The sequence below is a fragment of the Bos indicus x Bos taurus genome, chromosome 11, assembly GCF_003369695.1.
Source record: "Bos indicus x Bos taurus breed Angus x Brahman F1 hybrid chromosome 11, Bos_hybrid_MaternalHap_v2.0, whole genome shotgun sequence".
Taxonomy (NCBI): Eukaryota; Metazoa; Chordata; class Mammalia; order Artiodactyla; family Bovidae; genus Bos; species Bos indicus x Bos taurus.
The window spans coordinates 87049686-87070935 of NC_040086.1; the positions used below are offsets into that span (position 1 = coordinate 87049686).

Here is a 21250-nt window from a genome sequence, read left to right on the forward strand (position 1 = left end):
GAAATTTTTATTGGACTACAGTTGATTTACAGTGTTGTGTTAGTTCCAGGCACACAGCAGAGTGAAACAGTTATGCATATCCTCTTTTAAATTGTTTAATATTCAGTTTGCTACCTGTGTGGTCACGGTGTCCTTATTTGTCTGGTGTATCTATCCCGTCTTATATTTTTTAATTTATGTATCCTTTGGTTGCTTGGCTTGATTTTTGTAACAGGTTTATTGAGAGATAATAAGCATATCATACCACCTGTCCACTTGAAGTGTCAGTTCAGTGGTTTCTAGTATATTCATGTTTGTGCATCCACCTACCAGTCAGTTTTCATTGCCTCAGAAAGAAACCCAGACCCTTTAGCTATCATTTCGAATCTCCTCATTCTCCCAGCTCCAGACAACCACTACTCTACTTTCTATGTTGATGGATTTGCCTGATCTGGATGTTTCATGTAAATGGAATCATACAATATGTGTGCTGCTTTCAGAATGTTTTCAGGATTTATCCATGTTGTAGCATGAATCAGTCCTTCATTTATTTTTATTGCTGAATAATATTCCATTGTATGGATATATCACATTTTCTTATTCATCAATTGATGGATTTTGGATTGTTGCTGCTTTTGGCTGCTGTGAGTAATGCTACTATGCAGATTTGTGTGTAAGTTTTTGTGTAGACTTAGCTTTTTATTTCTCTTGTGTCTGTGTGTGTGTGTATCCAGTTGTAGAATTGCTGGGTCCTGTGGCACATCTGTTTAATCCTTTGAAGAACTACCAGGTATTTTTCCAAAGTGACTGCACCATTTTACATTCCCACCAGCATGTGTGAAGGTTCCAATTTCTACAAATCCCCACCAGTGCTTGTTATTATTTGTCTTATTTTTTTGGCCACTCTGCACAGCATGCAAGTTCTTAGTTTCCCGACCAGGGATCAAACCCGTGCCCCCTGCAGTGGAAAGCACGGTCTTGACCATTGGGCTGCCAGGGAATTCCCCCGTGTTTCTGATCACAGACATCCTAGTGGATGTGAAGTTTTATCTCACTTCGATTCTTCCTTCAGCTTTTAAATGTGCATTTTATGTTACTCATGATTTAAACATTCTGCCATCTGTCAATATCACATTAGTTTGTCACATATCAGGAGCCTGGATATCTCAGTCAACCTTTAAAAAACACTTTCTGGCTGTGCTCAGTGTTAGTCTTTACTGTAATAACCAAACAGTTTCAGGAAGGTGCTTTCTTTTTAAATACGTGTAAAACAGTTTCAGAAAAGATTTCCTTATCAAAGAGACTTTTGTTCCAGTGGTATTTATATGAAGTAGCAGCAGCATCACCTGGGCTCCTGTTAGAAATGCTCCGGCCCCTCCCTGGGCCTCCTGCACCAGCCACTCTGTGGACAGAGCCCAGTGCTCTGTCACAGCATCCCCTGGGGGACCCTGGTGCCTGCTCCACGCAGAGGACTGTGCTGAATAGGTGATGCTGTGTTCTTAATTATTTTCCTGTGCATCTTCATGCTCTGATTTTAATCTTTTAAGAGCAGATGTTCAGCAAAAGCTTTTTTTTTTTTTTTGGATCTCCTGAGAGCAGCATGAAGCAGCATAAATGTGGTGACAGTTCAGAGTATAAACCTGCACTGAACTTGCTGTCCTTTTTCCAGAGCTTGCTTTCAGTGGGGGTGAGTTGTCTGTAAGACAGTCTTGTTGACACTCTGAATGCCCAGCACACGTGACACATTTTTATAAAATCAGAGGCAAAGGTTAACAGCCTAAGTGTGTCATCTGTGTTAGGTAGTTAATGAAAGTCTGCTTCTGTGGGGAAAAGGGCAGAGTCCTTTAAGTTCACAGACCTTTAAGTCTGAATTCTTTTGATTCACTTGGGGGCTTTCCCTGGTGGCTCAGCTGGTAAAGAATCTGCCTGCAATGTGGGAGACCTGGGTTCGATCCCTGGGTTGGGAAGATCCCCTGGAGAAGGGAAGAAAGGCTACCGACTCCAGTACTCTGGCCTGGAGAATTCCATAGACTGTATAGCCCATGGGGTCGCAAAGAGTTGGACACGACTGAATGACTTTAACTTTCATTTCTCACTTGAAAGGCCAGGCCTATGGTGTCTTCATACAGTCATTTTTGTCTTCTCTTTTAGTGTGGACTTTTAACTGCTTGTGTTTCTCATTTTCCAGAATGAGTCACTTGTTTCACCTATTCTCCTGAATTTAACATTTTTGGGTGGCTTTTCTTTGTCCTTAAGAATCATTGATTCTTTCAAGACATATCTGTGGTTTACCTACAGTGTGACAGGACTGGACATACATTGATTCATTAATAGATTTGGTTTTTGATCTCATAGAGCTTACCAGTCTGGTGGTCAGAAACAGAAAAGAACCACAGATAATCAGATAGATGCACACTGGAAGAGGTGCTGTGGGGGGATAGGCAGCGTGCAGTGATGGGGCCTCACAGATAATCAGATGGATGCACATTGCAAGAGGTGCTGTGGGGGGATAGGCAGCGTGCAGTGATGGGGCCTCACAGATAATCAGATGGATGCACACTGCAAGAGGTGCTGTAGGCGGGGAGAGGCATGCAGTGATGGGGCCTGATGGGGTGAGGGGCCTCCAGTGGAGGTGTGGTTCTCAGGTCATCTGGGGGAGGAGATACTTGAGAGAAAATGTAAAGGGTGAGGAAGGCCAGCCTGGCCTCCTGAAAGAGGGAGACAAGAATCCTCTGGGGGCTGAGCAGCGTGCGTTAAGGTTCTGAGGTGAGAGGAATGGAAGAAGGTGAAGAAGGGTGGGCGTGTGGGCCGGGGAGGGCTCTGGGCAGGAGGCCCGCTGGGGGAGGGTGCAGTCAAGTCAGGGCTCACAGGCGTCTTTTGTTAGTGGCAGCAGTAGGATCTGTTTTACATACACATTCTTTCATAAGCACGTTTTGTTTCACTATGAAGAGGTAAAAAAGCAGGATACCTGGAACGAGTAGGTCCTGATGGAGGCAAGGCCGCAGGGCTGAGCGGACACTGGGCAGCGTAGTGCTCGGCACGGTGCTCCCCAGCTCCCGATGGAGCAGGTCCGGGTGACTCACGGTGACCGTGTGCCCCGCACTGCAGGTAACAGCAGCGAGTGCCCACCTCCCGGAAACGCAGCCGATGACACCGTGTGCCTGGATCTCGGCAAGTGTAAGGACGGCAAGTGCGTGCCCTTCTGCGAACGCGAGCAGAGGCTGGAGTCCTGTGCGTGTAATGGTGAGTGCGTGTCCAAGGCAGGAGGGGCGGAGGTGGCCCTTGCCTGCCAGCCCGACCCCGCCCTTGGGGGCCCAGCAGGGTCAGGGCAGCAGAGGGCCGTGTGTATGTGAGGCTCTGCTCCGTTTCAGAAACCGACAACTCGTGCAAGGTGTGCTGCAGGGACCCCTCGGGCCGCTGCGTGCCTTACGTCAACGCCGAACAGAAGAACTTGTTTTTGAGGAAGGGCAAGCCCTGTACAGTAGGCTTCTGTGATACGAATGTGAGTATTTACGTACAGTGTTTATTCATGTGAAGTTTTTGTTTGTAAATGCTTGGCTTTGCAAATGGAAGGAAATCAGAACACAGACGGTGCCACGTCTGACCACTGTCTTCATGTGAGAGTCCAGGCAGGTTCCGTGGGTGTTCCAGGAGACTGCACAGGCCCTGGGGGCTTCATGCTAAAGCTGGCTGCTTGCAGGCAGTGAGTCCCACTTACATACTCTTGCCTGGAAAATCCCATGGACAGAGGAGCCTGGTAGGCTATAGTGCATGGGGTTGCAAAGAGTTGGACACGACTTCACTTCCCACTTACTTGGTTTTCTAGGCTAATTGTAAAACTCATGCTGCAGAACTGTGGGCTCTGACCTTGAAATGGGTACAGAGTAGGTAGGAATGATGTGTCGGCGGCCTTCGTCAGATCCTCGTGCCCCTCACAGAAACACGACTATGCCGGCACACTCACAGAAGAGGGTTGCTAGGGGCTTGGGAGGCTTCTGCAGGCTGTCCGGTTGTGTGTGTGTGTGTGTGTGTGTGTCTTGTGACTCTAAATTCACTTATAAAAATGGACTTTAGGTCCCTATTTCAGTGTGTCACAGGTGGGTCTCTTGGGCTGTTTGGTTTCAGTGGATCCCTTTTCACGTTAGTTATGTGTTTTAACATGAAGGAAGCCACGTTCCTTCTAAATGCATGGCCCTTGAAATAACACCTGACGTTTTTTGTTTTCAGGGCAAATGTGAAAAGCGAGTGCAGGATGTCATCGAGCGTTTCTGGGAGTTCATTGACAAGCTGAGCATCAATACTTTCGGTACGTGGTTTCCCTGGGTGGGAGGCTGCTTAGAACTGAGCTGACTTCCCTGACAACGTTAGAAAGTGTGGTTTCAGACTGATATGCCCGAATCCTGCAATGGGCTTCCCTGGTGGCTTAGTGAGTAAAGAATCCTCCTGCGATGCAGGAGACCCAGGTTCGATCCCTGGGTTGGGAAGATCCCCTGGAGAAGGAAATGGCAACCCACTCCAGTATTCTTGCCTGGAGCATCCCATGGATAGGGCAGTCTGGTGGGCTACAGTCCCTGGGTTCACAAAGAGTCAGACGCAACTGAGCGATTAACAGTCTTTCAACAGAGGATGGAAGTAGTCACCACTTACGTTCTGAAATGACTTTGTTGGCTAAAAAAGAAAATGGCCTTACAGGTCTGCACCTGTATAGCATGGACACACAGATTTTCAGACAAGGGAAGAGAAAGTACAGACTGCTTTACTGGAAATGAACTCTTGACAGCATAAGCGTGCATCAGATGGTAGACTGCAAGCTGTAGACTGCCAGACTCCTGCGTGGTGTGAGAATCATTCATGTACAAGTGGGCCTCAGATTTTCCAGAAGTGAGGATGCACGCTGTGTCCTCTAGGGTGCATACTTGAGTTTCATCCCAGAAACCACCACAGTGCCCAGACAGCAGCAGCGCTGTCTTGGCGAGCATCGTTCCTAGTAGGAGCCTCCTCCAGCAGGAGCCCCTTGCGGCGTCCCTCTGGGGACCGGTGGGCCGCCCTGTGATGTGACGTGTCCTCCACAAGTGCGTTGGGCCTTTCTGGGGAGAGTGCCCGTGAGTGGGTAGGTGCTCGGGTCTCGCGTGGGTGGCATGGTTCCTGCCTGTCAATGCCAGCCACGTCGCGGTACCCCGCCGGCAGTCTGTGCCCCGACACCTGATGATACTCTAAGAAGGCTGCTTTTCGACTTCTGAGTCCTTGCTCAGGACATTCATTGTTTGGAACTGTTCACAGGGAAGTTTCTAGCAGACAACATCGTCGGTTCCGTCCTGGTTTTCTCCTTGATATTCTGGATTCCTTTCAGCATTCTGGTCCATTGTGTGGTGAGTCACCAGTTTTTAAGTAATTGAAACATTTTGTTAAACTTGAGCACCTCCAACCATAGGGCTGTTTTGAAAAGATAAAATTTATTCTCAGAAAACTCTGACCTGTTTCTAATGACATTTTTGGTGTTACCCCCAGGAAAGTGTATCTTGTTAAAAGACTAAATTCTAAAAAATGGTATTTTTTGTGTGTGGCTGTTTTGTTCTCGTGTGTAATTTCTGAGGAATTTCATTCTTTCTAAGCACCAGAGACTGTTTAGCTGGACTTGTCTAGGACTTCTGAGTGAAGCTGCGGCATGAGCATTTTCAGGCTGTTGTCACAGCGCAGATGGCAGCCAGCAGCCGTCCAGAGACGCTGCCCCGTCTTGTCCAGGGTCCCGGCAGCACCGTTTGGGGTGTTCGAATCCTTCCCTGTGAGGACACCGAGCAGTCATTTTGATTGTTCAAGACGAGTAACAGCTAACAAGCTTGGTTGCACTCTGAGAAGCTCCAGTACTTTATAAGTTTTCTTATAAATCCAATCTCCTTGCTTCTGTGGGAAAGTGAAGATCTGTCTGCTGTGCAGAGACGAGGCACTCAGACCCAGGCTTTCAGGCCTTTGCTCTGAAAGCCCTGACAGGGTGCCTCCCGTGAGCACATGGGAGGGTGCGGTGTAGGGAACTCTCAGGTCTCCGTGGCCCTGGCCGCCTTCCCTTGCGCGCTGTCTCGTGACGGTTCTTCCTCCGGTTGATGAGCCTGGTGGGCCTGAGGAAACCTCTGCTCAAGCCCTGCTCTGTTAAAAGAGCTGAAGCTCTGACACACAGCAACACTGCCATCCACTATGGAGGCCTGACCTTTGATTTCTGAGTAGAGCTGCCGACAGGAGGGCGGGTGGTGGCTGGTTTCCAAGCACAGAAGACGGTCAGGGCAGTCAGGCCGGGGCTCGGCCTCCTGCCTCGCTTGTGGTCACCTGTCACTAGTCAGCCCCAGACAGGGAGCAGGGTGGAGGGGGGACTGTGTGTCCAGCCTTTCAGAGTATGACTTGAGGGCCAGTTCGGGACTTGAGGCCTAGGTCCTCTCAGAGTTTGGGCCACAGAAACTCAGGACACGCTGAGAAGAGTACTGAGGCTGGGGGGTCTGGGGCACTTTGAGGTCAGTGCCAAGTGAGGCCACAGGCAGTGCCCCTCCACCTCCTAGGGCTGCCCTTAGGGTCAGCCTTGTCTCTGAGTGCTGAGCCTGCATGGAGGTGCCCTGGTTGTTCCTGCCCAGGGTGTGGAGCAAGTCTCTCAGAAAAACAGCACTTAAACCTTGCCTCTTTCTGCAGTTAATGCCAAAAAACATACTTCTTCAAGTGTAAGAGAAACACTTGTGGCAGAACCCCTCAACCTTGAGTAGAACTCACATTCTCATCTGCTGGACCTGCTCCCTCTTCCTACAGCTCAAGTTCTAAGCTAGCTCTTCACTAGTTACTATTAGGAGGGGCTTAGGAGGACGGAGCCTCTACTGAGCAGGTTGTAAGAATGACCCCGCTCTTCTTGTCTTTCTAGGATAAGAAACTGGATAAGCAGTTTGAGTCTCTGTCTCTGTTCCACCCCAGTGTAAGTATCTCACAAAAAAGGATTTTCGGTTGTGTTTGGAGGCCTGCTGAGCAGACACCTTCACTGGCCTCCCCCAGCTGCGCCTTCTTCGGCTGGAGGGCCGTCTTCTGGCAGGCAGGATGTGAAAGGGAACCTCTTGACGGTGATCTTTTAGTCAGTCACTTGGATGGAGACTGACACTACAGAGGAGCCCCACTCTGCCCTCCCTGCTGCCCTGAGTAGTTGGCTGTTCGGCGCTGACTTCATTTTCACGTTTGGAGAGCTTTTCCTGTCTTAGGATCTTGACAAGGGTTCTTCTGACTCTCTTGGGTCTTCACATACGGGTTGTCAGGACACTTGGAAGCTGTTTAATTGCTTCTGAGGGTGCTTTCCTCAGGTGGGTGGGGATCAGGGTGCTGATGGGTGCGGCCGTCTGGTGGGGCTCACCCCCTGCTCCATGTCTCTCCAGAACGTCGAGATGCTGAGCAGCATGGACTCGGCCTCGGTGCGCATCATCAAGCCCTTTCCTGCGCCCCAGACCCCTGGTCGCCTGCAGACCACCCCCGTGATGCCCCCCGCGCCCTCTGCGCCCCTGGCCCCGAAGCTGGACCACCAGCGGATGGACACCATCCAGGAGGACCCGAGCACGGACTCACATGCCGATGAGGATGGCTTTGAGAAGGATCCCTTCCCAAATAGCAGTGCAGCTGCCAAGTCATTCGAGGACCTTACAGACCATCCAGTCACCAGAAGTGAAAAGGCCTCGTCCTTCAAGCTGCAGCGTCAGAACCGCGTGGACAGCAAGGAGACCGAGTGCTAGTCCCCAGCCGCATACCGGGCTGACTTCCTGGACAGAGTATTTTTTAGGGATTTGACCCCAAATCACTGCATATTTTTGGTGAAGATTTGGGAGAAATAAGGAAGTGACTTCACAGCAGATGCTGGTCATGTGTTTGGACTTCCTTTGCATACATAATACTGGTGTGGTCAGGCCCTTTTCCTTTGAAGAGGTAAGGTGAATCTGGCTTATTTTGAGGCTTTCAGGTTTCAGTTTTTTTGATCTTTAAAGTATCCTTCAACCTGTGGTGCAAAAGCAGAAACTATGGCTGGATTAGGTTATGAATATTTACGTTTTTGTAAATTAACTTTTTACATTGAGAACAGCACTGATTAGGGAGATGATCAGATTCTTTTTTAAATACACTGTAATGACCTAGTGAACATAGGCATGTAGTGGTTTTGTGTGAGGGTAACCAGACACAGATTTACTTTTTGCCTTCAAGACAAAGGGAGATAAAAGCAACAAGTTATACATTATCTCCAAAATGTGGGTTCTGTTTCTAGGTGGTTCTAGGTAATACCTAGAACTTGTAACAGAAGAAGGGAATTACACTAAGAAATAGGTTAATGTTTCTTAATTCTAAATTGTTAGAATTTCTAATTTCTAGAATTAAAACAATGAATCCCAGGGATGGGGGAGCCTGGTGGGCTGCCATCTATGGGGTCGCACAGAGTCGGACACGACTGAAGTGACTTAGCAGCAGCTTATAGTGAAGGTTACAAATTATAGCCAAATGAATCTACAAAATCCTGCCAACGGTTTTTGGAGCCTCGTGAGCTGGGCAGTTTTTCTGTGTTTTGTAAGTATCTTCACGTGTCAGCACTCTTACCATGCTCTTAAAACATTTGCCATTTAGAAAACCTGAACTACTTCAGAATAAGGGTATGGTCGCCTCTGCTCAAACACTAGTGGCCAAGAGGCTGTGTGAGATGGTTCTTGCCAAAGGAACAGGGTGTGATGTGCTGGCCTGGGGCTTTCTCCCCACACAACTGACTTCTAAGAACCCTTGGTATTCACCTGTGTTCATTCTTGATCTAGTGCTTCAGTAACGTCTGTGTTTACTATGTGAAGGATAAAAACCATCAGGTTGAATTCTGATCTGCTTTAAAAGCTTTTTTCCCCTGCTAAGTTCTGAATTGTGCTCACCAGCCAACACATTTTAACTGAGATAACTTAAGCTTTGAGGGCAATCATCCAAACCTGTGACAAATCATCTTTTTTTCTAAGGACATTTGTTACGCAGATACCTGTTACACTAATACTTGAACCTGTACCTTATGGTATTTGCTGTCTCTAGTCATGATATTCTCACATTGTAGTTACACTTCTGCAGTTGGATAGAAGGTGAGTGGGGTGTGTGGGTGTACGTATGAGTGAATGTAAGGAAACCATTTTTTATAAAATTGTGACTTTTTAAGAAACAAAACTGTCTTTACCTTTTTTTTACACTTATTAACAAGCTGCTCTGGGCATATTTTGTAGTTGGGGCACAGATGACACCTGCATCAATCAATAAATATTTATTATCAAAACATGATGTACCTAGGTACAAAGCTGTCCTAAGAAAATTCTAATGATTTTATTCATCTTGGGGGCAGACAGTACTTTTTGTTCCAGAGTCATGAGCAAAAGACTTAAAACATTTAAAAAAAAATTCTTCGACCACTTATCTTGGGGTCTTTGTGCACCAGTGACTTCAGGTTCTGTAGAGAGACAGCAGGACCTGGTTCTCAGTGACTAGTGGTCCCCATCTCCCAGGAGACTCAGTTCTGGTCTTTGTTCTGCTATGTCTCGCCAGTAGGGGAGCAGAAAAGGCAGGGAGGAGACTTTCTTCTCTATCAAAGGCCAGAGATGGGAGAATACAAACTCGTTTCCTTTTGGTGATAAATGTAGTCCGTCTGACAGATAGGAGGAAAAGTCCTGTGAGGGGGAGAGAACCCGGTTAAAGGCGTGTGCTGGTCTGCCGGCGGGTCCCCAGCCTGCCCGGTGGCCCTCTGGAGCTGCCCTAGCTCGTCCCACGCCCCCTGTCCTCTGCGGAGGCCCTGACCGTCTGTGGAGGACACACGGAGCGCCCCACGCTCACAGCATCAGAAAGCGCCTGAGCTGATGCGTCCTTCCAGCTCGGCAGATGGAAGAAGAGAATCAGTGAGTGAATACAGCACTCGACTGTGATCAACAAAGTGAAACGCGTGAGAAACAGCTTGACACACTGGGTCCTGAGCTGTCCTGACTCTTAGTCTGGGTATTACATTGATAGGTGCACGATTAGGTAAAAAGAATTTGTACCGTCCAGCCAAGAGTCCAGACCCCCGCGGCCCCGGTCTCAACAACACTGACCGTGGGAGCCCTTTCTCCTCTGCTCGAGCCGAGCCCCGCCCCACCCCGCCCAGCAGAATCGGGAGCTGGCTCAGGACTCGCAGGCTGCACCGCTCCTGGGCCTTAGTTTCCTCTGCTCTGCTGACGTCCGAGCAGGTGACCGCCAAGGAAGACCTTCCCAGCTCTAGACCCCTGGGAAGTTTTTTCGGACGTGACACGCTGAGAGCCGCCAGCCCCTTTCTCTAGCAGCAGTACTTTCCCACGCCATCGACCATTTACTGCTCATCTGTTTCACTGTGTGCCAACTCCTGTCAGAGGGCTTCCCAGAGCATGATGCCAGCTGCTGCATGCAGGGAGAGAACATGGCCAAGCCAGGGGCGCTGCGACTGCAGGCTCTCCCGGAGCCTCTCCAGGTCCCCCACCCCGCGTCCACTCCCGTCTCAGCAGGGGAGAGGACCACCCATCCAACCCTCTGCACCGGGTCCCCCCAGGACCGTGCACACCACTGTACCTGACCGTCCTTCTGCATCAGGGTCCACAGGTCGAGTGCGTCAGCCCCGCAGTCCTGGGCTACCTGTAAACAGGCCCTGGCATATTCACCAACAACCGAGTTCAGGCGGTTTAACTTGCAGCCTGTTGAAAAAAGAAAATCCAGGTGCAACCAACAGACCCAGGTGCTGGCCTCTGTGCAAGCCCTACTACCTGGAGGGCTTCTCAGCACAGGTGAATGGGTACCTGCTGACGGACCCGAACTGGCCTGCCATGGGGCTCGGGACACAGGACGGGCCTCGCAGGTCACGCGTGTCCTGCTCCCCAGCATGGGACCAAGGCCAATGGAACCATGAAGGGCGTTTAGGGGACACTGGACAGATAGGGGCCGGGGGAGCTGAGTGGCCTGGCTAGAGCCCTGGCCGGAGGTGGATGGAGTCGGGCTGGGGGCCGGCGCGGGCAGGGTGTGGTGGGGAAGACTGCGGGGTCCGGATGCCTCAACTGGCGTATGCAATGAGAGGCCGGTGCCGGACGGGGGAACAGCCACCCATCTGACTTTGAACCAGAAGCGGTAAGGGCTGCAAGGGACCACAGTGCTCAGTCAGTTTCTCTGCAAAGGGCTGGCCCCTACACGCTTTCTGTCAACAGGAGACACGATGGGAGCTCTTCTGTGACCTCTGTTGACGGAAAGCGGAGACAGGGAGTTGACCCGAGGATGCAGCCCTGCGTCCGGGAGCCCACACTCACCTTGCTGGAGGCACTCCTGCGCCCACGCGGCCTCGCAGAGCGGGGGCGGTGTGATGAGGATGAGCCTGCCCTCGGGCACGTCCACGGACCGCAGGTACCGCACCATGCTCCTCAGGTTGGCCACGAACTCCTCCAGGGGCACGTGCTGCTTGGGGTTCTCGTCTGTTCGGGAGGGAGGCAGACACTTCAGCCCCAAAGCTTTTTTAAGGGGTGACAGGTCAGGCTGATGCATGTTCATAGGTGGGCCCCAATCCTGACGTTGCTGGGGAAATGTGTGGCACCAAGGGCGGGGAAGTGGGGAGAGTTCCAGCACAGGGTTCTTCATAAAATGGACTTCATAAAATGGCTTGGAGCCTTGTAAGTGCGCTTGCCTCTCCTGCTTTTCTGTCCTGTGGTCATGAACCCAAAAGGTTGGATTTGTAAAGGAGGCCCGAGCTGTGGAGGGAGCCTGCCCAGGTTCTAGCCTGGCTTTGTCACTGGCTGGCCTTGTGCCCTTGGACAAATGATCCACCTTTCTGCCCCTCCTGCTGGTTTCCTGCTGGTAAATGGGGGTGACAGCAGGGTCTTGCTGTGAAATTACATCAGCCAAGTGTGCCAGGCACTGAGAGCAAGGTGCCTGCCGGGAAGGAAGCTCTCAGTAATAAGCTAAGCACAGCTGTCATCACTGCAAAGGTTTCCTTCTAGACAGGCTCACACAGGCTCGCTGCAGGCTTTTTGTAAACCCCACAAAAGTGTAATTCAGGAGGAAAGTCAAAGTACTCATGATCCTACTACCCAGAGAACCACTGCTGGCACTTGGCTGTACTTCTTTCCAGTCCTTGCCAAGCTGAAATGTATACTTCACAAAAGAAGAGGCATCACACTAAAGATAAATGACCATGCTGTGTTTTTTTAAACATACATTATAAGCGTGTCTGTGTTCACAAGGAGTCCTCAGAAACCTGGTGCCTGGTTGTAGGGTGACCACAGTGAACGCTTCTGCTTCCTTACTGTGTAGCACGCCAACGTTTTGTTGTAAATAACACAGCAGAGACGTCTCTGCACATGGACCTGGCTGGCCAGGTTTCTAGATGAGGGGGGTCTGGATGGCAGCTTTCCGGAAAGATTTCAAGTCCTCCCTGTCCCAGCCCCTCCTCCACTCCTGTAAGAGCACCTGTTCTCCACACTTGGCAGCTGTAGTAATGCTGCTTAAACGCACTGATGTGAGAGTCAATATTCAGTTTTCCCTTTGTGCGTGACGGAAGGCGTTACACATTTCTGAACATGTACTGGCTATTACAGTTCTCCTGCTGTGATCCATCTGTTCTGCCTCTGCCCATTTTTTAAAATTGGAGTATTTTTCTGATTGATTTCTACATTAAAAACATTAACCTTCTGTTGTCATGCTTTTGCAAAACTTTCCTTAAAGTGTCATTTTCTTTTTTTTGACATAGGCTATTTCATAAATCGCAATTTCCTCCATTGTTTTCATACTTGTTTTTCCTTGTCCTGAAGTGAAAGAAATTGCTTCTTTGGGAAATTTCTGTCTCATGGAGAGCACTTCTAGTCTCTACCAACACTCGTTGTTTATAACCTCACAGGCACAAGGCGCCTTTGTCACAGTTGGGAGCTGCCTCCTCCCTGCTCTCAGCCTCACCTGAGGGCCCCGCCTGCGCTGCGGAGAGGGGAGGGGCACCGGAGAAGCCTCTGGAAGCCGCTGCTCCTCTCAGTTACTCCAATCAGAGGGCCCTCCTTTCACGAGCAGGGAAGGAAAAGGGGCTTGCGCTCGCCAGCTGTGCCTCCAGTCACGGAAACAGTTCTTCCAAAAATACGGAGACACGTCTCCTGTTCGGACCTGTTTCCCGTGGCCTGGGACTCAAGCCTGGTCAGGGTGCCGCTGCCCAGAGCGGTACTTTCTCCGGGGGTCAGTGTGAGTCGCACCGCGACGTGTACAGCTGGCTCTCTCCTGCCAACTGCATCAGCTAAAGCGAGCGCTCAGGAACCGAGCGCAGCACAGATGGACTCCAAAACCATTAAACTCCAGAAGCTGCAGGTCTGCTGAGGACCCAGGCCTCTGCGAGGTCGGGAGTAAAACTGACTGACATTAAAGACAGAAGAAATGAGTGGAAGTAAAAGGGGAACCTATTTTAAGTTTGGCAAAACTACCTCCTGGGAGATAACGAAAACATTTGAAAAGAGTGTAGAAACTTAAGTTGGCTTTAACAGAAAACAGTGACAGATGGCCTAGGGAAACACAAGTGCCTGTACCTTTGAGCGCACTGTCATTGGCGCCAAAGAAAATCGTGACAGCCACTGGGCTGTCCAGCCCGCTCCCCTTCCTGACGAGTCTGGGGAGGATAATTTTGGCCCATCTGGTGTTGTAACCTGAAAATCCACGATTCAGGACATCACATTTTCTAAAATGAAAAAAAAAAGTTAAAGGTGAATTGTGGGCAGAGAACTGTTTTCGGCCCCCTGCAGCCACACTTTGGTGAGGGAGGGGGTGTGTCTGTGAGGAGGCAGGCAGTGCCCGGCGGCTGACTGCCCGGGCTTCACCGTGTGGATGTGGCAGGGCCGGGCTGAGGCATGTCGGACTCCTTCCTGGTTCTGAGACCCAGGGAAGTCTGCCCAGGCCTCCGTGACAGAGGTTGTGAAGAAGAAGGGGCTGTGCAGACTCGCTGGTGCCATGCCTGGTTGGTGGGCTGCTTTAAAAGGAGCAGAAGGCAGAGACTGCCCGTGTGTCCCCCGCTGTCTACAGCACCCACAGTGGGGGCATTCGTTCAGGTCGTCAACGACACTGCCACCACTATCACCCCATGTTTTGATTCAGTAGATTAGTTGTGTTTCAGTTTAAACCAGTTCTAACAGGCATTTTATTCCTCTTTAAAACTATATGACTTGATTCACAGTACTGTATGGAATGCTGAAAACACAAACCATGGAAATGGATCTAACACTGAGTAGCTATGATCTTTGGTAGGTTTGTAGATGTTTTAAGTTACCCATTAAAACACTTTTTTCCCCAGTGAATCTCAGAGTTCAGTTTATGCTTAGCAAACTGACGTGGTTAGTTTTGTTGTCTGGTTCAAATTCTTACATGTAAGCAACTAAGCAGAGAAGCTGGGGCACCAAAGGCCCGAGAGAGGAGGAGGGCCTCTGCTCTGATAGCTCAGCATCTGTGAGTCTTCGGAGTGACGACAGAAATTCAGGAACGTTTACTTCTGAGTCTTGTGTTCTTAGCGTATACGGATTACAAAAAACTGACTAGCCGTTCTAACGCCTCCACTTAGAACACTTGACAGTGGAGCACTCTAGAATCCGCTAAGTCTGTCTTACATCATCCAGCGGTTAAGTCCCTGCCGCACTTAAAAAACAAGCAGAGCTGCCCCCGCCCGCGTGGTGTGGCAGCAGCACAGTGAGGGCTGCGGTCACAGCAGCCAGTGGCTGGACCTCGCCGCCCTCGACCAGCAAGGGCCTTGGCCGCTCAATTTCCCTGAGCTTGTCTCCCCACCACTGAGAGGTGAACACTAGTACCTCATCTGCTAGGTTACCTGATGATTAAAAGTAATACAGTGGCCAGATCTATATAAGGAGCTCAATAAATGCCAGCCACTACAGATTAAAAAAAAAAAAATCATTATAATAAGGCTGGGAACCAGGAAAAAACTGCTAGTGAGGCCCAGGGTTGAAACTGTTACAGTTCCTGTCTGAAAGGGGAAGAGTATCCAAGTTTCTCTGGATTGACTAACACAATCAGTAGTGCCCACGTTATTCAAATGGCTAAAGAAACTGGAAAATTAAGAAAGGTTTTCACATAAATTCTTGGCTAACAATAGGAATTTAAGTTCAGAGGCTAAAAGAATTATTCAAACTTAATATTTATCAATAAATATCAAAAGCATTTAAGTAGATTTAAGAATTGTTAAAATGCTTTTGTACTGAATATACAAAGATTTTACTTAAAGCTAAAATTTCGGGATTCCCTATGGGACTCCATTTCTTAAGTGTATTGCTCTCCATGCAGGTAGGGGGCACATGGCAGACTGCTACAGGAGACTCGGATTGGATCCCTGGGTTGGGAAGATCCTCTGGAGAAAGGAACAGCAACCCACTCCAGTATTCCTGCCTGGAGAATCCCATGGACAGAGGAGCCTGGTGGGCTACAGTCCATGGGGCCGCAGAGTCCGGTGCAACAGTGCACACGCATGCTCATCCAGGAAGTACAGAAGGGCAGTTACAGTAAGGTGATTCTTAGTAAGGTAAGTAAGTTAGGTAAGTTAATTCAGTGTTTTAACTGAATCAAATCAATTCCAGGCTTAGGTCTGCAAAAAACATTCACACCAAGTGTTCACATGGCTAAAGACAGAACGTGTCCTTCCAAAGGGCAGATGTCAGTGGGACAGAAAGGAGCATCACAGAGGGAGGGCACGGGACCGCAGCGTGAAGCAGACAGTGCCTCTGATGCTGGGTGTGCTGCTCCGGGGACCTGCCCGTTGGGAGAAGGTGGGCTCAGGGTGCCCACGTGAGGAACCCCTGCTGCCGAGCTTTTAGTCTCTGTTCCACATGGCATTTTGGTTCATGACAGGTTCTAGTGGCCTTGGTTGAGGTCAGAGAGCCCAGGGGACGGGGAGGCAGGCTCTGTGGACAGAGCCCCAGTCAGGGAGATCTCAGCCCACGGAGGCCTCCCTGTGGGTCAGCCACAGCCGCTCAGTTTTGTTCTGTCACAAGATGCTTTTAAAATGTGACATATCCATACATGGTCTACAACTTCATCTTTAAGAAATACACATAATTTTCTTTATTGGCTGTGTGGCTTTGTGGGATCTTTGCTCCCTGACCAGGGATTGAATCTGGGTCCTAGGCAGCAGGGAATTCCCTACAATTACTCTCAGTTCTGAAAATTAACTAGCTTCTAATTAAATGGTCTTTTGCAATCACAAGCTTCCCTCATAGCTCACTTGGTAAAGAAAAGTGAAAGTGAATTCGCTCAGTCGTGTCCAACTCTTTGCGACCCTATGGACTGTAGCCTACCAGGTTCCTCTGTCCATGGGATTTTTCAGGCAAGAGTATTGGACTGGGTTGCCATTTCCTTCTCCAGGGAATCTTCCCAACTCAGGGATCGAATCCGGGTCATCTGCATTGTAGGCAGATGCTTTATCGTCTGAGCCACGAGGGAAGTCCGCCTGCAATGCAGAAAACCCTGGTTTGATTCCGGGTTGGGAAGATACCCTGGAGAAAGTATAGGATACCCCTCCAGTATTCTTGGGCTTCCCTTGTGGGTCAGCTGTAAAGAATCTGCCTGCAATGTGGGAGACCTGGGTTTGATCCCTGGGTTGAGAAGATCCCCTGGAGAAGGGAAAGGCTACCCACTCCAGTATTCCGGCCTGGAGAATTCCAGGACTATACAGTCCATGGGGTCACAAAAAGTCAGACACGACTGAGAGACTTTCACTCACTCACTTAGCAATCACACCTGTAAACAAACAGTTCTGACCAGATTTTAGTACTAAAACGATTCAGAAAACAGTTATTGGTGAGACTTTCACTCACTCACTTAGCAATCACACCTGTAAACAAACAGTTCTGACCAGATTTTAGTACTAAAACGATTCAGAAAACAGTTATTGGTGAGACATTTCTGGAGTTTCAGACAATTGGAATATTCTGCTTTTCAGTATCTTCTATTTGATCAGGAAAGGTTAATCGATCAATTAAACAGGTACTGAACTACTAAAAACAAAAGCTAGCGTTTGCTGAGCACTTCTTATGAGCCCGGTACTTGACTGCGCAGCACGCAGTAGCTCACTCACCCTCCAACAGGAGAGCAGGGTCCCTCTCGTCCACAGAGGGGAGGAGCCTGGGCTCAAGGCCAAGGCCACCTGACACTTGCTGTTGGGCAACCTCACCCACCTCTCTCCACCCTAGTTTTCTCAGCTATAATGGATGGCGGGACTCCCCAGTTGTGCTACCGGTAGCTGTAAAGATTCAATGAGACAATAAACATGAAGTGTTTTAACCTCTCTTGGCACCTGGTGAGCACTCAATAAAGTTAGCTATTAGAACCTCCTACCCTTCTTACAGGAGAGAAAACAGGAATGAAACGACACTTTTGGGCTTTTAGATTAAGTCAATTTAAACAGAGAAAGCATTTGGAAATAGAAAAAGCTGGAAAGTCGTTCTTTTCATTTCTAGTTTAGGAGATGAAGAAGAAATGAAGATATTTTAAAACACTTCAAATTCAGAAATTATGTTAAATGTATTTTCTTGGTGTGTTAGTTATACTGCTGAAGAAAACTATCAAGTAATGTAAGCCGGCAGACACCCAGCTTGTTGTTTCTTCTGAAGGAGGAAAAGAAAACTGCTGATCGGCTTACCGAAACCCAATCACAAATCCTGGTGTCTCCTGTTTCTAATGTGGAAATGTTTCTAAATATTTCTTAACCTCTTGAACTGGGACATGTTTTCCTTTTAATAATTCCATTAGCATATGCTTAAATGAATTTTGGCAAATGGGATGTCAAAATCATTATTTCTCCCCCCACCACCCCCACTATTTCTGCTATATATATATTTCTTTTCTGTTATATTTTATAAAGTGAATTTGGGAGGAAAAAGTCTCTACCCAAAAAGGAATCCAACTATAGTTTCAGGACATATTTTGTATTATTTCATTTGACTTCCTTGCTAATTATTTCGGTCATAAGTGAAAAAGAACTTGTCTTGTTTAGATAGTGAATAGCCATATGTTTTGGATCCAAACCCCTGATACATTTTGTCACAACTTTGAGGGTTTGGTTTCATGCGGTGGCCAAGTTTTAACTGAACCTGAGTGCTACCCCCCGCCCCCCCACCCCTTTGCATACACCAACTGGGAAAGGCGGAAAAGAGGAACAGAGGAGGGACTTACTGTTCGGCACCACCATTCCCTCTCTTCTCCATCAATAAGCACTCAAGCATCAATCTAGAAACTATTCTCACCTGACCAGCATGTCAGCCAGTGATGCTCCCCATCCACCCTGCTGGAAAGAAAACTGAAGAAAGAAAAGCCGATTACCACTTATCCATGTCATCAGGACAATCTGTTCAGCAACCCCCCTCCTGTTCTCTCTGCGTTCTCTGACTTCTTGGCCTGCACCATTCACTTTGCTCCGAGGTCATTTCAGGGATTACCGTAGCTGCACTGCAGCAGCGCTCTAGAAGTGAGGGGTCTTCCCTGGCACAGGATTTGAGCCAGTCAGCTGCATTTTATTATTTGTTTTTTGGCCACAGCATGAGGCATGTAGGACCTTAGTTCCCTGACCAGGGAGTGAACTCGCACTGCCCCTGTGGTGGAAGTGCAGAGCCCTGACCTCTGGACCACCAGCGAAGTCCCCGGCTGCATCTCACTGAGACCTGTGTTAGTGTCACTGTTATTTAGAAAAGATACTTAAGAGAGATACAAGAAATAAAATCAACTGTCTAGTTAGGAAATGAAATCCACATTACACTATCTCACCATAGTTGAATTAATAAGGAAATTAGAGAACTCAGAGTATTTTTGATATACATTCCCTTGTGGAATCTGGAAAGTCCTCAGGAGCCTAAAAATAAAACTGGTTTAAGAAGTCATGTCTGAATGTGAGAAAAATAAGAAACAAAAGCCACAAGAGGGTAATTTTAAAAATGCACTCCTTCCCTGAAGTAAGAACATCTATTTTTCCTCTGATGAGAGATGAAATAATCCTGGGTGAAAAGATGATCTGGCTCTTTGCTGCAGTGTATGCCTCTGGAGAGGGGAGCAACAAAATAAAAAGACACCTTAAGGGGCTAAAAATAGCTGCATCCATGCCAAGGTGGGGCCAATTATGGACAAGATACAGAGACCAAAAACCCAATTGCCACTTCTGAAGAGCTGGGAACAAAAGTGGGGTGTTACGAGCAAAAGCAAGATACTGCCCAGTGCCCCCTGCACTCAACACACTCGGAGCCTGGGCAAACCACCTAAGCCACCCCCCTCAGGACCCCAAGACTCACACCTACCCTCACCCCATCTAAGGAAGCAGTTTGCCCCACCTTGGGGAGCAAGCAAGGGAACATGTTACTTGTTTTCACTCCTTCCATGTGGCCCCAGGAGCTCCAACCAAGCCTTGCTTGAATTCCTTGACTGGTCTCTCACCAACTCTGATTAGGGAAAGGCCAAGAACCCTGGTTGCTAACACCTGGAGGTATCTCTTTCTGGGTCAACCTGTTCCATCAGAGGAAGCACAGAGGTGAACTGGTTCCAGGGTTTCTGCGTGGAGCCCAGGCAATACAAAACTGCAGAAGGTGCTTCAGCCCCACCCTGGGGCCTGTGCAGGCGACCTGCCCAGGGAAGCTCTGCGATACAGAGCCCTGCTCCTGCTGTGAGCGAGTTTAAAAGTCCCTTTTCAGAATTCGCTGTATGGCTCAGGAAACTCAAACAGGGGTTCTGTATCAACCTAGAGGGGTGGGATGGGGAAGGAGATTCAACAGGGAGCGGATATATGTATACCTATGGCTGATTCATGTTGAGGTTTGACAGAAAACAGCAAAATCCTATAAAGCAATTATCCTTCAAAAAAAAATATTAATTAAAAAAAAAGTTCCTTTCAGGGAGAAGGACAAGGGTCACTGAGCAGGAAGACAACACGACTGGAGACAGCGTGCCAGGGCTTGTTGAGATTTCCATGAAAAATGACGCGGAGAGGAAAGGGCAGCCAGCGCGGGCCCTTTGACCCCAGGGCGCGGCCGGGACGAGCCCCTGAACGCGCCCGCACACGGTCTCCTCCGTCAAACGGGCTCCCGAAGACTCAAGAAGACCCGGGTCCAGTACTGCGAGGCCGCGCCGCCCCCCGAGGCCGTCACTCCCCACGCCGAGAAACGAGCCACCGGCGCGGTGTCACGAAGGGGCCCGCGCTGCCGGGCTCGGAGGCGAACGGCCTGGGGGCGGCGGGCTGCGGCGGGAGGCGGCCCCGCAACCTCGGGACAGTCGGGGGAAACGGGAGCCAGGGATCGGCCAAGAAACCAGGCTCGCGGTTCTCGGTCGGGGCCGCAGGCCCAGGGGGCGCGGAGAGGCCGAGCTGGGGCCTGCGGACTGGACGCGGGGCCGAGCGGCGGTCACCTGGGTGATGGAGTCTCCGAAAAGCAGAACCCGAGGCCAGACCAGAGGGCTCCCGCTCGCCACAGCCTCGCATAGCGCCATGATGCCGACGGCCGGGAGGCGGGGCCACGCCGGATATCCGGGCGGGGCGGATAGCGGAGGGGCGGGGCCAGGCTGGACACCTGGGCGAGGCGAGCTGCCCGGGATGGGGCGGGCGGGAGGAGTAGGCGCCTGCGCAGTCCGAAGCCTTCGCTAGCAGGTCTTTCGGTTCAGTTCAGTCGCTCAGTCCTGTCCGACTCTTTGTGACCCCATGAATCGCAGCACGCCAGGCCTCCCTGTCCATCACCAACTCCCAGAGTCTACCCAAAACCATGTCCATCGAGTCGGTGATGCCATCCAGCCATCACAGCCTCTGTCGTCCCCTTCTCCTCCTGCCCCCAATCCTTCCCAGCATTAGGGTCTTTTCCAATGAGTCAGCTCTTCGCATGAGATGGCCAAAGTATTGGAGTTTCAGCTTCAACATCAGTCCTTCCAAGTAACACCCAGGACTGACCTCCTTTAGGATGGACTGGTTGGATCTCCTTGCAGTCCAAGGGACTCTCAAGAGTCTTCTCCAACACCACAGTTGAAAAGCGTCAATTCTTTGGCGCTCAGCTTTCTTCATAGTCCAACTCTCACATCCATACATGACTGCTGGAAAAACCATAGCCTTGACTAGACGGACCTTTGTTGGCAAAGTAATGCCTCTGCTTTTGAATATGCTAAGTTGGTCATAACTTTCCTTCCAAGGAGTAAGCGTCTTTTAATTTCATGGCTGCAGTCACCATCTGCAGTGATTTTGGAGCCACCCAAAATAAAGTCTGAAACCGTTTCCACT

The 21250-nt window shown here is 49.5% G+C and overlaps 2 protein-coding genes across 4 annotated transcripts in view; one reads left to right on the top strand and one right to left on the bottom strand.

The window, feature by feature from the left end:
• Positions 1-9277, top strand: part of ADAM17 (ADAM metallopeptidase domain 17) — a 44501-nt gene extending 35224 nt beyond the window's left edge. Inside the window, exons 14-19 of the mRNA XM_027556105.1 lie at positions 3088-3222; positions 3351-3481; positions 4207-4285; positions 5260-5348; positions 6875-6925; positions 7374-9277. Of these exons, the coding sequence (XP_027411906.1) occupies positions 3088-3222; positions 3351-3481; positions 4207-4285; positions 5260-5348; positions 6875-6925; positions 7374-7724 (836 nt within the window). The 3' untranslated portion in view covers positions 7725-9277. The remainder of the gene's footprint in view (positions 1-3087; positions 3223-3350; positions 3482-4206; positions 4286-5259; positions 5349-6874; positions 6926-7373) is intronic.
• On the bottom strand, positions 9251-20508 carry IAH1 (isoamyl acetate hydrolyzing esterase 1 (putative)). Of its 3 annotated transcripts, none has more exons than XM_027556106.1 (6): positions 20395-20508; positions 18255-18307; positions 13545-13693; positions 11298-11459; positions 10573-10694; positions 9251-9665 (listed from the first exon to the last, which is right to left on the bottom strand). In XM_027556106.1, exons 1-6 carry the CDS (start codon positions 20473-20475, stop codon positions 9483-9485), a joined length of 750 nt encoding a protein of 249 aa, XP_027411907.1. In that variant the 5' UTR covers positions 20476-20508; the 3' UTR covers positions 9251-9482. The 3 variants fall into 3 exon arrangements, with proteins under 3 accessions (XP_027411907.1, XP_027411908.1, XP_027411909.1); XM_027556107.1 differs by having other exon boundaries at positions 18184-18307; positions 20395-20454; XM_027556108.1 differs by lacking the exon at positions 13545-13693 and having other exon boundaries at positions 20395-20475.
• Between the last annotated feature and the right edge of the window lie 742 nt (positions 20509-21250).